We start from the raw sequence: 14,078 nt of genomic DNA on the forward strand, positions 1-14,078 counted from the left end.
TGGCTTATCAGTTGTCATCACACCTTTTTTCCTTGACCATATTTTTCAGGATTTGCTTTGTGAAGTCAGCCGCTTTCCTTTCCTTTCAAGCTCAATTTAAATGAGAATCAGCTTTCTTGCCTGGAAGAGGTGTATAAACCCAGTTTAGTTCATGGCAATTTCAAAATCGGCTTTTCACAAGCCTTGTCTCTGGCAGTCCCTCTCTGACTTGGAAGATATTGGTTGATTCAATTTGCCAGGGTGTGCACGGACACCCTTTTGAGTCCTGAAGACTTGAGATTTTTCTCTCTCCATTATTCCTGATGCCTGGATCTAAAAATGTAAATTGGGTGGGTGGGGGTTAAATGTGGCTGATGTCATTTGGAACACTGAGAAATAAAACACGTCCATTCTGTGTCTCTTTATAGCAGCATAGGAAAGGGAAGGTTTGCTTTTCATCTAGATTTAAAACTAGATTCTTTCCTTTTGTGTTTTGAGTTTAAAAGAGCTGATTTCCTATTTATAAATAATTTAAAATTAATGGCATTAACGGTGGATTTAACCCTCTGTATCTATCCATGTTTGAAGGTCTGGTGTGCTGCACGTTACTGATTAAAGGAAGTTGGTTCTGTTTGAGAATATAGGGCATTCTGAAATGCTTAGCGGTCTAAACCAGAGCTCGGGAACCTCAGGCCTGGGGATCAGGCTTCTCTCCCCAGGCCACACCCCTCCCTGGCCCTGTTCTACCTTCTTCCCAAATCTCCTGCTTGCCTGGATGGAGGTGTATCTATATACCCTCTGAATTTTGCATAAGAGGTTCCAATATATATGTATTTATAATTTGATTTATATCCCACCCTTCCTCCCAGCAGAAGCCCAGGGCGGCATATATTGTACGCACATCAGAAAAAACTTCCTAACTATTAGAGCAGTACAAGAATGGAGCCAATTACCTATGGAGGTGGTGGGCTCTCCAACACTGGAGGCTTTCAAGAGGCAGCTGGACAGCCACCTGTGGGGTATGCTTTAAGTTGGATTCCTGCACTGAGCAGGGGTTGGCCTCGATGGCCTTATAGGTTTACAGTTTTATAATTCTATGCATAAAGGTAAGATCCACATCCATTACTCTGCTCACTTTTGCCTCTGGCCTTGTCCACTGGAAGATTGCCCATGGGGGAGTGTGATCCTTGGGCTGAAAAGGGATCCCTGTCCCTGATCTAAATGAAAGCATGTCTGGGGAGGGGGTAGCTAACAAGACTGGCCCAAGACATTTCGCTAGCTGTGGTAAAGGACATGATGCCCCCATTCTGTGTACAGAAGTTGACTGGACAGGCACTTTTCTCTTATTTAAAGACAATGTTCTCAGCTGCACCTGAGGGCAACAGGCTCACTTGGGAGGGTACATGGTAGGCTGCATGCCACGTACAGCTCAGCCCTACATCACCTTGCCATTGCTCTTTGCATCGCCTGACAGAGGCAGACCCCTCATGGTGCTTAATGGCAGCGCTGGCTCTGCTTTGGTGTTAACATTAACCAGGGAACCTGCTGTTTAACCCTAGGTCTCCCACAAATGGTGCCACCAAATTCACATGAAACATCGAACAATGTGCCCAGCACCCAATTTTTGTGTGTTAAAAAGGCTTCTTAACAACACAACAACATTTTGAACCCCTGATAATCTCTACTGCTCAAGAAATCTCTCGCCCGCTATCTTCATTTTCAATAATACATTTGTAGTGCTCTAGTTCACTCTCCAGAGACTGCTTATAAATGGAGAGCTGGCAGCAGTCATTGGTATATTTTTCCAAGATCCTTTCAGCATCTTCTATGCTCTTTCTCAGAGTGTCAATCTGCTCATAATACACCTGAATCTCATCATCACAACTTTCCTGGGTCTTCATAATAGTCTGTTCCAGCATTGTTGTCTGTTACCAAAAATGGGGGGGGGATGAAAAACAGCACTTTGAGCATTCTTACATGCAAAATTTTGCACCAGCACCCTCTTAGCAGGCCACTCACTGTCAGAATTCAGAAGATCAGCCTGCTTTAGTGACAGTTCACTGACTTTAAAGCACGCATGGCCAATTTGGTTTACTTAGGCTGTTTTAGACTACAACTCCCATCAGCCTCAGCCAGCATAGTCTATGGTCAGGGATGATGGGCATTGTAGTTCACAATGTCTGGAGGGCACCACATTGGCTACCCCTCCTTTAAGCAACTTATGCTCCACATTAACTTGGTGATTCTGTAAAAACCTTTATATTCAGAGCTGCTTATTTATTTTATTTATCCACAGATTTATCAACCACTTTGCAACTAAAAGTTACTGAAGCAGTTACAAATAATATAAAATAGCAAAGATTACAAACTAAATAAACTAAAGGCAATAAAACTATTTCTACAATTATACAGTTATTATTTCATACAATGGCTGGGTCGCACATCAGGGAAAGCCAAAACATAAATATTTTCTATAGCTGCCTAAATATCAAAACTCTAGACGCTTGTCTAATTTCAGTTGATTACTGATTCCAGAAGACTGGAGCTGCAGCACTAAAAGCCCAGTTTCTTGTGCATACTTAAGCACGCTGCTGGGGCATGTAGTATGCTTAGTGGTGCTGCAACTGGGGAGTGCAGTTGCTGAGCAGAAGTATATGGGATGAGGCGGTAATTCCTTGGGTAACCTGGTCCAAAGTTGTTGAGGACTTCAGACTCTATGCAGCAGTCAGGCCTTGTCAGCAAAAAGAACATTTGTTTCAAATATAACAACGCCCTCATGCATTCTCTTTCTAAAGGTATTCTTTTGTTATATAAAATGTCACATTAGGGAATTAGGGATGGATGAGAATTTGATCCAGTTCTCATTTCAAGTCGCATTTATCAAATCTGCATTTTCTGAAACAATATGAAAACTGAAACACAGCCATTCTTCAAACTTCACACTTATTCGAATTTTGCAGTGCAGACCATCAACCAAAGAATGTTTACAAAAATGCATATATAAGGGGAAAGTGTGCATATATAAGGGGAAAGAGGGTTTTAAACTAAAGCCTCTGGGGGATGGAGATGATAGCTTAAAGACCGATCCAAAGACAGCGGGTTGGAAACGCAAGGATTTGAAGGGTACAGGAGACACTGGGAGAGAGAAAGGGATGCACAGCAAAGCTCATGGTATATTAACAGAGGAATCCAATCAGGACAAAAGAGACTTCTGGTGTCTATATACCAACGCGCTTGGGAAACAAGCAAGAGGAGATTGAAGTCTTAGTGCATCAAGGCAATTATGACTTCATAGGGATAACAGAGACTTGGTGGGATGACTCCCATGATTGGAATATAGCCATTCAAGGATATAAACTCTACAGAAAGAACAGAGGCAACAGAAAAAGAGGGGGAGTAGCGTTATACGTCAAAGACAAATACACCTCTATGGAAATCCAAGAGAACGAACAAAGTGGTCCAATAGAGACCATTTGGGTAAAAATAAATGGAGAAACAAATAAAACCGACATGGTAGTAGGTGTGTACTACAGACCCCCTGGCCAAGAAGAGGTGGTAGATGAGGCTTTTCTCAAACAAATCTCTGAAATCTCAAGGAGTCAAGTAGTAGTAGTGATGGGGGACTTCAACTACCTGGATATCTGCTGGGAGACAAACTCTGTGAAGCACAAAGCCTCCAACAAATTCCTGATGGGCCTTGCTGATAATTTCCTCTTTCAAAAAGTAGAAGAAGGAACAAGGGGATCGGCAATCCTGGACCTGATCTTAACTAACAGGGACGAATTGGTCACGGGAATTAAAGCGGTCGGTACCTTGGGGGAAAGTGACCACGTAATGCTGGAATTCATGATTCTGGGGAAAGCCAAAGAAGAATATAGTCAAATATGGACCTTGGATTTCAGGAAAGCCAATTTTAGCAAGCTCAGGGAAATGATGGGTAGGATCCCGTGGCTAGATAGACTAAAGAAAAAAGGAGCCCAAGAAGCGTGGAAGTTCATGAAGAACGTATTACAAACAGCGCAATCGCAAACAATTCCAAAGAGGAAGAAAAACGGAAAACATCGGAAAAAGCCAGTGTGGCTACACGGAAGACTGGTGGAGGAGGTAAAAATAAAAAAGAGCATGTATAAAGAATGGAAGGAAGGACGCATCACCAAGGAAGAGTACCGACGAGTGGCTCGGACTTGCAGGAATAGCGTAAGGAAAGCTAAAACCCAGAATGAGCTGAGGCTGGCGAGGGACGCGAGGAACAACAAAAAGGGGTTTTTCAGATATGTTTGAAGCAAGAGAAAGACCAAGGAAATGGTGGGACTGCTGCTCAATGAGGATGGCAAAATGTTGACAGATAACAAGGAAAAGGCAGAACTGCTCAAAGCCTATTTTGCCTCCGTTTTCTCCCAAAAAGGGAACAGTGTGCAACCTTGCATCGGTAGCAATCTCAGTAAGGGGTCGGGATTGCAGTTCGAGATTGATAAGGAGATAGTCAGGAAATACCTAGTTAACCTAAATGAGTTCAAATCTCCAGGGCCTGATGAACTGCATCCCAGAGTATTGAAGGAACTTGCGGATGTACTCTCGGAACCTCTTGCCATCATCTTTGAGAAATCCTGGAGAATGGGAGAGGTGCCGGAGGACTGGAGACGGGCAAACGTCGTCCCGCTCTTTAAAAAGGGTAAAAAAGAAGATCTGGGGAATTACAGGCTGGTCAGTCTGACTTCAATACCGGGAAAGATATTAGAACAGATAATAAAAGAGTCCATTGGCAACTATCTAGATCAGAGCTTGGAAAAGTTACTTTTTTGAACTACAGCTCCCATCAGCCCAATCCAGTGGCCATAATGGCTGGGGCTGATGGGAGTAGTAGTTCAAAAAAGTAACTTTTCCAAGCTCTGATCTAGATGACAATGCTGTGATTAGTAGGAGCCAGCATGGGTTTGTCAAGAAAAAATCCTGTCAAACTCATCTCATCTCTTGTTTTGATCGGGTCACTAGCTTAGTAGATGGTGGAAATGCTGTAGATGCCATCTATCTAGATTTCAGCAAAGAGTTTGACAAAGTCCCACACGACCTTTTGATTAGCATACTGGTCAAATGCGGACTAGATGGAAATACTGTCAGGTGGATTCACAACTGGTTGGAAAACCGTACTCAAAGAGTGGTTGTCGGTGGCTCTGCTTCGGACTGGAAGGAGGTTTTGAGTGGAGTGCCACAGGGTTCTGTCCTGGGGCTGATACTCTTCAACATTTTTATCAATGACTTAGATGATGGGGTGGAGAGAAGCCTTATGAAGTTTGTGGATGATACGAAACTGGGAGGGATAGCTAACACAATGGAAGACAGGAATAAAATCCAAAGGGACCTGGATAGACTAGAAAATTGGGCTGAAATTAATAAAATGAAATTCAATAAAGACAAATGCAGGATTCTGCATTTAGGCCACAAAAACAAAATGCACGGGTACAGGATGGGAAATACCCGGCTTAGCAGTAGTGTGTGTGAGAAGGACCTTGAAATTGTAGTGGATCGCAAGTTGAACATGACCCAGCAGTGTGATGCTGCGGCAAAAAAGGCAAACATGGTTTTGGGCTGCATAAATAGAGCTATAGTTTCCAGGTCGAGGGTAGTAATAGTCCCACTCTATTCTGCATTAGTCAGGCCTCATCTGGAATACTGTGTTCAGTTCTGGGCGCCTCATTTTAAGAAAGATATAGACAAGTTAGAGCGGGTTCAGAAGAGGGCGATGAGGATGATAGCCGGTATGGAGAACAAGTCTTATGAGGAAAGGTTGAAGGAACTTGGCATGTTCAGTCTGGTGAAGAGAAGGCTGAGGGGTGACATGATTGCACTCTTTAAGTACCTGAAGGGCTGTCACATAGAGGAGGGTACAGATTTGTTCTCTGCTGCTCCAGAGGGTAGGACTAGGTCTAATGGTTTTAAGTTGCAGGAGCGTAGATTCAGATTGGACATTAGAAGGAACTTCTTGACAGTAAGGGCAGTTCGGCAATGGAACCGACTGCCTAGGGAGGTGGTGGGATCCCCTTTGCTGGATGTCTTCAAGCAGAGGCTGGACAGCTATCTGCGGGAGATGCTCTAGCTGTGGATTTCCTGCTGTGAGCAGGGGGTTGCAACCCATGGGTGAAATAAGACGCAGACACAATATGATGGGTTAAACAACGGGCCACTTTATTAAACCAAATTCATATTATGATAATGAACCTGCAAAGGGGAACATAAATGCGGGATTCAACTGGTGAGTCAGGCAAAGCCTGCTTGCAGCTATTCGGGCGACCCAAACCCCTGTCGAGCAAAGGGGTGCAATCTGTCAACCCCTTGCCCTGACCACACTCCAATTGTGCGTAGGGAGGCCAACCTGCGTCACTGCCCCCCGGTGCCCTGAAACTCCGGGTGGATGAGACCTGTTGGCCCCAAAGGCGACCCGTATCCTGCCCTCGGGCCGTAAAACCCGGAGCTGCAGGCCTCCGGAACCGCCTATCACCTCCAAAGGTGCCTAAAGGTGTCACCTAGCTGCCCTTCACCTTCAACCTTTCCCGCACTTCCTCAATAAAGCGACCATTAAATATTAAATTCAAACAGCCAAATCAACCTAATAACCACAGGAAAAAACACCTGTACTAACCCTGAATGCCCTTCCTGCTAACCACAGTATGGAGTAGGCAAAAGAAACTCACCGGCTAAAACGCAGGCAAGCCAAAAATTCCTACTCGGCCCCAGAGGCGACCAAATGAATCACACTGCAGCAGAGGGAAGGTAGGGCAGGTGCCACAATTATGAAGAGGGAGAGGGGGCGGATAGCACGAGCTTAAATAAGCTCGTATGCCCCGCCCCCTCTAGAAGCGCACCCTGACTGCGTCACCCCAGTCTGGCGCGCTTGCCCTCTCCAGACATGGAGGCTCAGGATTCACCCGGGCCGCAAACACGCCCCGCAACCCAGTAAGTCCCGGGTGCGAAGCGGGGTTGGACTCGATGGCCTACAAGGCCCCTTCCAACTCTATGATTCTATGATTCTATGATATAACATGCAAAAATATATTGTATGATGAGTAATGGCTGGCAAAAATGTGTACATTAGCCAAACTCGCTACAAAATGTTTTTATTAGGAGAAAGTCAGTAAAATGCTGGAGAATTTTCATGAGGATTTTTTTTTAAAAAAAATTGCAAATTGTTGCAAAAATGTGGAGAACTGAATTTAACAGAAACAGAGAGAACCAAAACTGAAAGCTCTTTCCATCCTTAATTTGAATCCTATTGCCCTGGAAGTTAAAATCCTTAGTCAAAAAATGTTTTGTGGAATATAACATTGACCACCAGGTGGCAATCAGTCACTTAAAAAGCAAAGCTTTTGCCTGCTGAGAAAACATTTAATTACTTCCTTATTACTCCAAGAGCATAAAAGTTTAAAGGTTCTATTGGCACCACTCAGGTAGCCTTGCAGAGGAAATCACACTTAATTTTATTTTAAGGTGTGCATCCTTAGAACCTTGGGATATATTCAGAAGCTCTGGGCTTGAAGAACTGGTTGAGGAAGGATATGCACATTCAACAAAGAAAGACCAAAGGACTCGTACAGTTCTTAAGAACATAGGAATGTAAAGAAGAGCCTGTTGGTTCAGACCAAAGACCCATCTAGTCCAGCATTCTGTTCTCACAGTGGCCAACCAGATCCTTATGGGAAGCCCACATGCAGGACCTGAGTGCAATAGCACTCTCCCCACTTGCAGTTCACATCAACTGAAATACAGAGGCATCGTGCAGATAGAGCAGAGCCATCACAGCAAGTAGTCACTGATACCCTTTCCACCATTATTTTTTCTTATCCTCTTTTAAAGCCATCCAAGTTAGTGGCTGTCCCTACATCTTGAGGGAAGAGGGGAATTGTAGTCCAACAACCTCTGGAGAGCCACCTCTGATTTAAACCTTAAATCATTGTTTAGCATTTAGGACTGCTTAGCTAATCCTTCCTGAAGCATAAAATATAAATGTTTTCCCGAAAGAGAGGTTCTGTGCTCAATGCAGCCTCACTGGCCACAACTATTTGTTGAGTCCAAATCTCTGTTCCTAACTATGGTAGAATAGGGTCTCGTCTCTTCTTCTGCCTTTTCTCTGTCAGGGAAGTAAGACCTGCATTTCAGGACTTGTGTTTTGTTAGGGAATTTACTCAAACTTACTCAGTCTTATTCACCCTTTGCTTTGTATTTTGTCATCTCACTTCTTATACAACCATGTCATTTTATTATTATTTATTATACTTCCTTTCATAAAGGTTTTAATTTTGTATTGGTGTCTGTTTTCTTCTCATTTACACACAGGGGCTCTGCAGCCATTTTTATTGTACATTCATGATTATTTGTACTCATGATGGTATTGGGGTGGTAATGCGCAATCCCACTTTCCATTCTATTTGCACCTGCAAAAGTTTTTGGGACAGACATACTGCTTTGTTTCCAGTTGGTGCATGTCCTGTTGCTTCCTGCTGAAATCCTGTGACTTTTCATGCCACAAATGCTCAGGTTTTTCGTTTGTTTTCCTACTTTTGTTAGGCTATAGTGCAAGAGTACCCAATAATGCAGTAACACTGGGGAAGCATCGCAGAACATCTAATAAAGGGGAAGGATGTGTGGACGGTCCAGTAAAAACTCACCAATAATGCACTATTATTGCATCAATGACATGTTGCAGAAGACTCCTGCAAAAATCACCGGTCTAGAGGGTCCATTGTTTGGTCTGAGTGATTTATGATTAGAACTTAAAAAAAAAAAGCTTGGTGCAACTGGTATGAAATGAATAGTTTATCACTTGGGGTGACCCTTCCCTCCCTCCCAGATTGGCTGCTGACTTTAGAAGTACTTCTGCATCCACTGGAGCCCTGAAGCAGGAGCACTCATATCAAGGCTGGAGAACAGCAACATTTTGTTACAGGTCCCCTCTTGTCTCTCTCTCTGATGAGAATGTCAACTGAGAGATACGTATTTTTGGTTTCCCTCTTACTTTGTAAAGAGAACCACGCTCAAAATGTCACAGTCCCCAAGCTGTCAGCTTGCAGACTGATGTAGACTTGTCCTAGTCACATTTGTATTTCCAGGAAGAGTGCCTCTGTCTGCAGTTTAATTTTCTGAGCCTGGAGCTGGCAAAGGTTGCTCTTGTATTCTTCCAATTGGCTCTGAAGAACTGGTACCCTCCTCTCAGTTATCCGCTTCTCCTGAGATCAGAGCAGAAGCAGGGAGAGGGTGAGGGGAATGATTGTATGCAAGTACCATCTGAGATTTGATGATGCGTTGAAAAGATATCCATGAAAAAAGCTTGACAAGGCCTTTTCTTTCTTGCCCACATCAAGTGCGTCCAGCAGGAGTGCTATAGAAGCCGTGCAGTTTTCATAAATTACATTTGATTTGAAGGGAAATACGTTATGGTGAAATGATGAATAGTAAATGGCTATTGATGCACAAACAAGAAATATTTACAGGATTTCACAGAGCAGCTCTTTGAAAGTGAAACAGAACAAAGCTGAACCCAATAAAGGGTATACTTAGACACATGAAACTGCCTTATACTGAGCTAGATCATTAGCCCATCCTAGCCTAGATCTACGTTTTCATCAGAGTGAGTTACTTTCCCAGGGCACTCCAATAACAGTGATTTGGGTGAGGGTGTTTTTCTATGCTGTTTTTCTACCACCATCTCTTCCTCTGTGCAAGTCAACAGAGAGCTCTCTCTCCCTCTCCCAGAAAGAAGAGGTGCAGGAAGAGGTTCCCAGGAAGAAGAGGCAAAAGCCCTTCCCCCATTAATGACCCTTGGGGTAACAGGGTCCTTGCTGAGTGGGTGACATTTCCTCTATCCCAGTGTTTCCTTTTCCCAGCACCATCCACCCTCTATGACCTGTCTTGTACTCATCCCAAAACAGCTCAAAAGAACCACTGGAGCTATTATTCTGAAACTTGGTAGCATACACAACAGCTGTATTTGCCATAAAACATGCATTGCCTGAGTCACCCACTCAAGAGCCCCCACACAGGAACACAGGAAACTGCCTTAGGCACAATCCAACTTGTATTTGTGTGAGGTTGTGGGGAGTTGGATATGGCGGACTCCCAGCTGAGCTGGCAGGTTCCCAGCACTTCGCCGTCAGAAGCCTCTTGTCCCAGCTGAGCTGCAATGTCACCGGGACTCTGCGGTCTCAGCTGGGGGTCTGCCAGGGAAGCCCAGTCTGGTGCACGGAGAGCTGGTGGAAGCTGGTAAAAGGCCCCCAAACAGGGCATTCTGGGGGTGTGGAGGAGGTGAAGCCAAGGGACATAGACTTCTACTATATCCAACTCCCCTTCAGAGTGCTCTTGTGGGTCACAATCCAGCTAAAATTTCCGCCAGCAAAAAGGCCAGCATAGGTAAATAATTACAATGGCAGTCAATGGGGAGTGCTTATTCCCCGATAGGAGTACTCGTTGGAGCTGGCTTTTATCTCCCGGTTCCCATGTACAACTCCCAACTAAGCCGGCGTTCAGCCAGCCTGGCAGCTTCCGAAAGACAAGTGGATGTCGCGGAGCTTCCCACCAGCATCTCCTCTGCTGGGCCCCCTCCCACCAGCTTCCCATGAATTGAATCGCTCTGCTCAACTGAGTCAGACCCTTGGTTCATCTTGCTCAGTACTGTTGACACAGACTGGCAAGGCCCTCCAGGATTTCAGACAGGGAATCTTTCCCTGCCCTACCTGGAGATGCTGGGGATTGAATTTAGGACCTTCTGCAGGCAAAGCAGATGCTCTGCCACTGACCCATGGCTTTTACTACAGAATGACCTCTGTTTAGTTGTAGCTGGGAAGAACTGAGCAGTCTGTTTTGAGGAATGGCCAGGGCAGAAGGTATAGTATGTTTACATCAAGGTACCACTGAAATCCCTCACATTTCCTGCTCCTGCACAACAGTATATTGCCCTAGGTAGCCTCCAAGAGGACAACTAGAAGAGAAGAGTATCAATATAATCCTCCAAAACTTTCTTTGCTAATGCTTGATGACCCAATTAGCTTTACCCTCTAATGCTATTTGAAAGCTAGGTACTCTGGATCCTTTCTGTTACCACGACCTAAAAATTATTTCTGAAACAAAACAATTACCTTACTGGCTCCAGCTGTGATGCTGGATACCTGGGGAGTCGTCTGTCTGATCTGTTGTAAAATGCTGACACAGGTCTGTATTTCCATGAGATTCTATGGCAAAGTGACTGAATAGTTACAGCTCTGTAGCACCAGAAGATAGAGGAACCATTGTATCATCCTATGTCCCTGCTTGTTGCCCATCATGGAAAAGGGAGATAAGATTGTGTTCATCACTTGTGAACCAGAGGTCTCAAGGGCACATGCCCTGTTGCCTACATTCCTTGGTAGGCAAGGACAACTCAGAAAGAAACAAATATCCACTGCCAGCTCTCAGCAATTACCTTCTTGTATCTGTCATCTGTTGCATTACCATCATCCTGCAAGAACTGAGACTCAGTCTGTAGCTCCAAATTACACAACAAAGCTTCATCGGCCTCCTGTAATAAAAGCAAAAACTGCCATTTCTTTTTGTCCTTGGGTTACTAAAACCAGCTGAGCCACTTGTCCTGAATGGGAATCTTTGAGGGAAAACTTCATCAAGAACTAAAATATTTTGGTATCTTGTATGGCCAGTCTGAAATTGACTAATAGCTTGTAAGACTCCATGTGGTTTCTAAGGAGGAGGAGAATGCTAGGGCCAATCTTCAAAGTAGTATTCCTGGAATGCTTCTGCCTACCTTATTTTTCATTTGCATCTTGTGTGTACAGCTATAAGAATTGCAATCTAAGTAACTTCTAGGCAATGTGCAAATTTGCAAGAGCCTTGTTTTTGTGGAATATTGATATTCTGAAGATGAGCAATGCTATATAGCACTAACAAGCAATTTATTATCTGTACAAAAGAAGAAACATCTTCAGAAATGTCAGGGTTTGTAAAATTCCATGTGCTTACACTGATGCATGCATATGGATTCTTCACAAGCCATTGATTTCTGCAGATTTTCAATGGGTTTTAATAGACTTGTATCTTCAATAACTCTAGTAAACAACAATTTAAGCTAGAATTCTATACTCACTTATCTGAAAGAAAGCCCCATTAAACTCTATGGGACTTACTTCAAAGTACACATACACAGGATTGAACTGTAGCGCTGGCCTGAGAACTATTTTCTCCCTGGCTTGTAATATCACTAATTTAATACAAGTTTAGAATTTTCTATAAAATTACACATTTAATTTTGTTTATGTTATAGTAGTGCACAGAGACAAAGTCTGAGGTTTGAGAGTGTGGAAATTAGGGGACTCTCCTGTATTTTCTGTTTCCACTTCTGCCTCTCCCACTTGCCTGCATCTCTTACTGTTCCCACACAAGTTGTGAATTCCATATGCATACCTACTTTCTGAATTTTAAAAGCAGCTTGCAAATTAGTATTGGGAGAGAATTTTCTTATGAGGAGAGACACAGATTCCTACTGTGCATGCAAAATCTTCAGTTGCATAAAAATGAGTAGAAATAGGCATTGAATAGGGATGGATGAAACGATCAATTTCTGTTTCTCTGAGTTTCTCATTTTTCCTATGCACCAAATTTCTGCATCAGCCTATGATTTTTTGAAAAGCCCGTATGAAAATTCATCGGCATTTTAATACTCATTTCTCCTAATATGCACTTTTTTCTATGTGATTTTAGCTAATGTACACATTTTTCCTTAATTCAGTTTTGTAAGTCATTTTCACTATTTTATGCATGTTTACTCACACTTTCCCCTAGTATACACATTCTGTATACATTTTTTGGATTGGAGAACTGCATCACAAAATTTAGGGAAGTGTGGATTTTGAGGGATTGCTGTGTTTCAGTTTGTATATTGTTCCTTGAGCGGCAAAACCAAACTGAATTTTCACCCATACCTAGCATTGACTGATCCACTTTACAGATCAGGCAGAACCAACACTATTCCACTTGTGTTGACTCTGGCTGACTGAAAATAACCCATAGTAGCAAGAACCTATTCACTAGAATGGATCATAGCATTAATATGTACCTTTTCCCCAGCATCCTTCACTGTAGTTTTGTGCAGTTCAACTGGATCTATTCCTTATGGGTACAGCAATCCAACTCATGGGAAGTTGGCAGAAGTGGTGCCAGCATAGGAGGAGCTGTTAGGAAGCTCCGCAGCATCCATTTGCCATCGGGAGCTGCTGGGCTGGTTAATTGTCAGCTCAGTCAGGAGCTGCATGCACAAATAGAAAAGAAAAAGGCAGCTCCCATGACTACCCCTACTGGTGAGTAAGCACACCCAATTGACTTCCATTATAATTATTTTCTTAGACCAAACTTTTCCTTGGCATAACTTTGGCCTGGATTGGGACTCACAGGATCACCCCAAATGGGAGTTAGATGTTGCGTAAGTCCCCCCCCCTCAGCTCCTTCTCCAACACATCCTTGGAATACCCCTGACTGAGCCAGCAGGGTCCCAGATCTGCCACAGTGGAACAGCTTCTTCTGGCAGAACCTGGCAGAGCTGGGACCCTGCCAACTCAGCCGGAGGTCTGCCATATCCAACTCCCTTCAGCCCGGCATAAATACAAGTTCGATTGTGCTCTTAATTATTTTTAAATTGGGAACCACTATATGAAGAACATGATATTTTCCCTCTTTTAAGACACTTAATTAAGGAATTAAGACACTTATTAACAGTGTAGTATCAATATAAATGGGAATGCATGTTCTGAGAATACAACTTTGGGTGTGCAGGCAGAATGGCTTGCTCAAATTTGCAAAAAGACCATGATGTATACTGGTTTCAAAGGACAGCCAATTTTTTTTAAAAAAACAAGTCATGCTTAGGGATGGGGGAGATATTTGATTCAGTTCACATCAATCAAATTTGTACTTTCTGAAACAATAAGAGAGCCAAAACACAGCTATCCAAAATTTGCACATATTTGAATTTTGCAATGTAGTTCTCCAACCAACCAATGTTTACAAAACTGTATTTATTAGGAGAAAGTGTGCATAAAAATTAATATATTAATAAAAATAGCACACAT

General features: G+C 43.3%; 1 protein-coding gene across 1 annotated transcript in view; it reads right to left on the reverse strand.

Annotated features, from left to right (window-relative positions):
- Positions 1-14,078, reverse strand: part of BFSP1 (beaded filament structural protein 1) — a 55,524-nt gene that overhangs the window by 5,628 nt on the left and 35,818 nt on the right. Inside the window, 4 exon segments of the mRNA XM_061626048.1 lie at positions 1,684-1,904; positions 9,090-9,197; positions 11,103-11,195; positions 11,426-11,521. Coding sequence (XP_061482032.1) covers positions 1,684-1,904; positions 9,090-9,197; positions 11,103-11,195; positions 11,426-11,521 — 518 coding nt within the window.

This window comes from Rhineura floridana, chromosome 4 (genome assembly GCF_030035675.1).
Source record: "Rhineura floridana isolate rRhiFlo1 chromosome 4, rRhiFlo1.hap2, whole genome shotgun sequence".
In the NCBI taxonomy this organism is placed as follows: domain Eukaryota; kingdom Metazoa; phylum Chordata; class Lepidosauria; order Squamata; family Rhineuridae; genus Rhineura; species Rhineura floridana.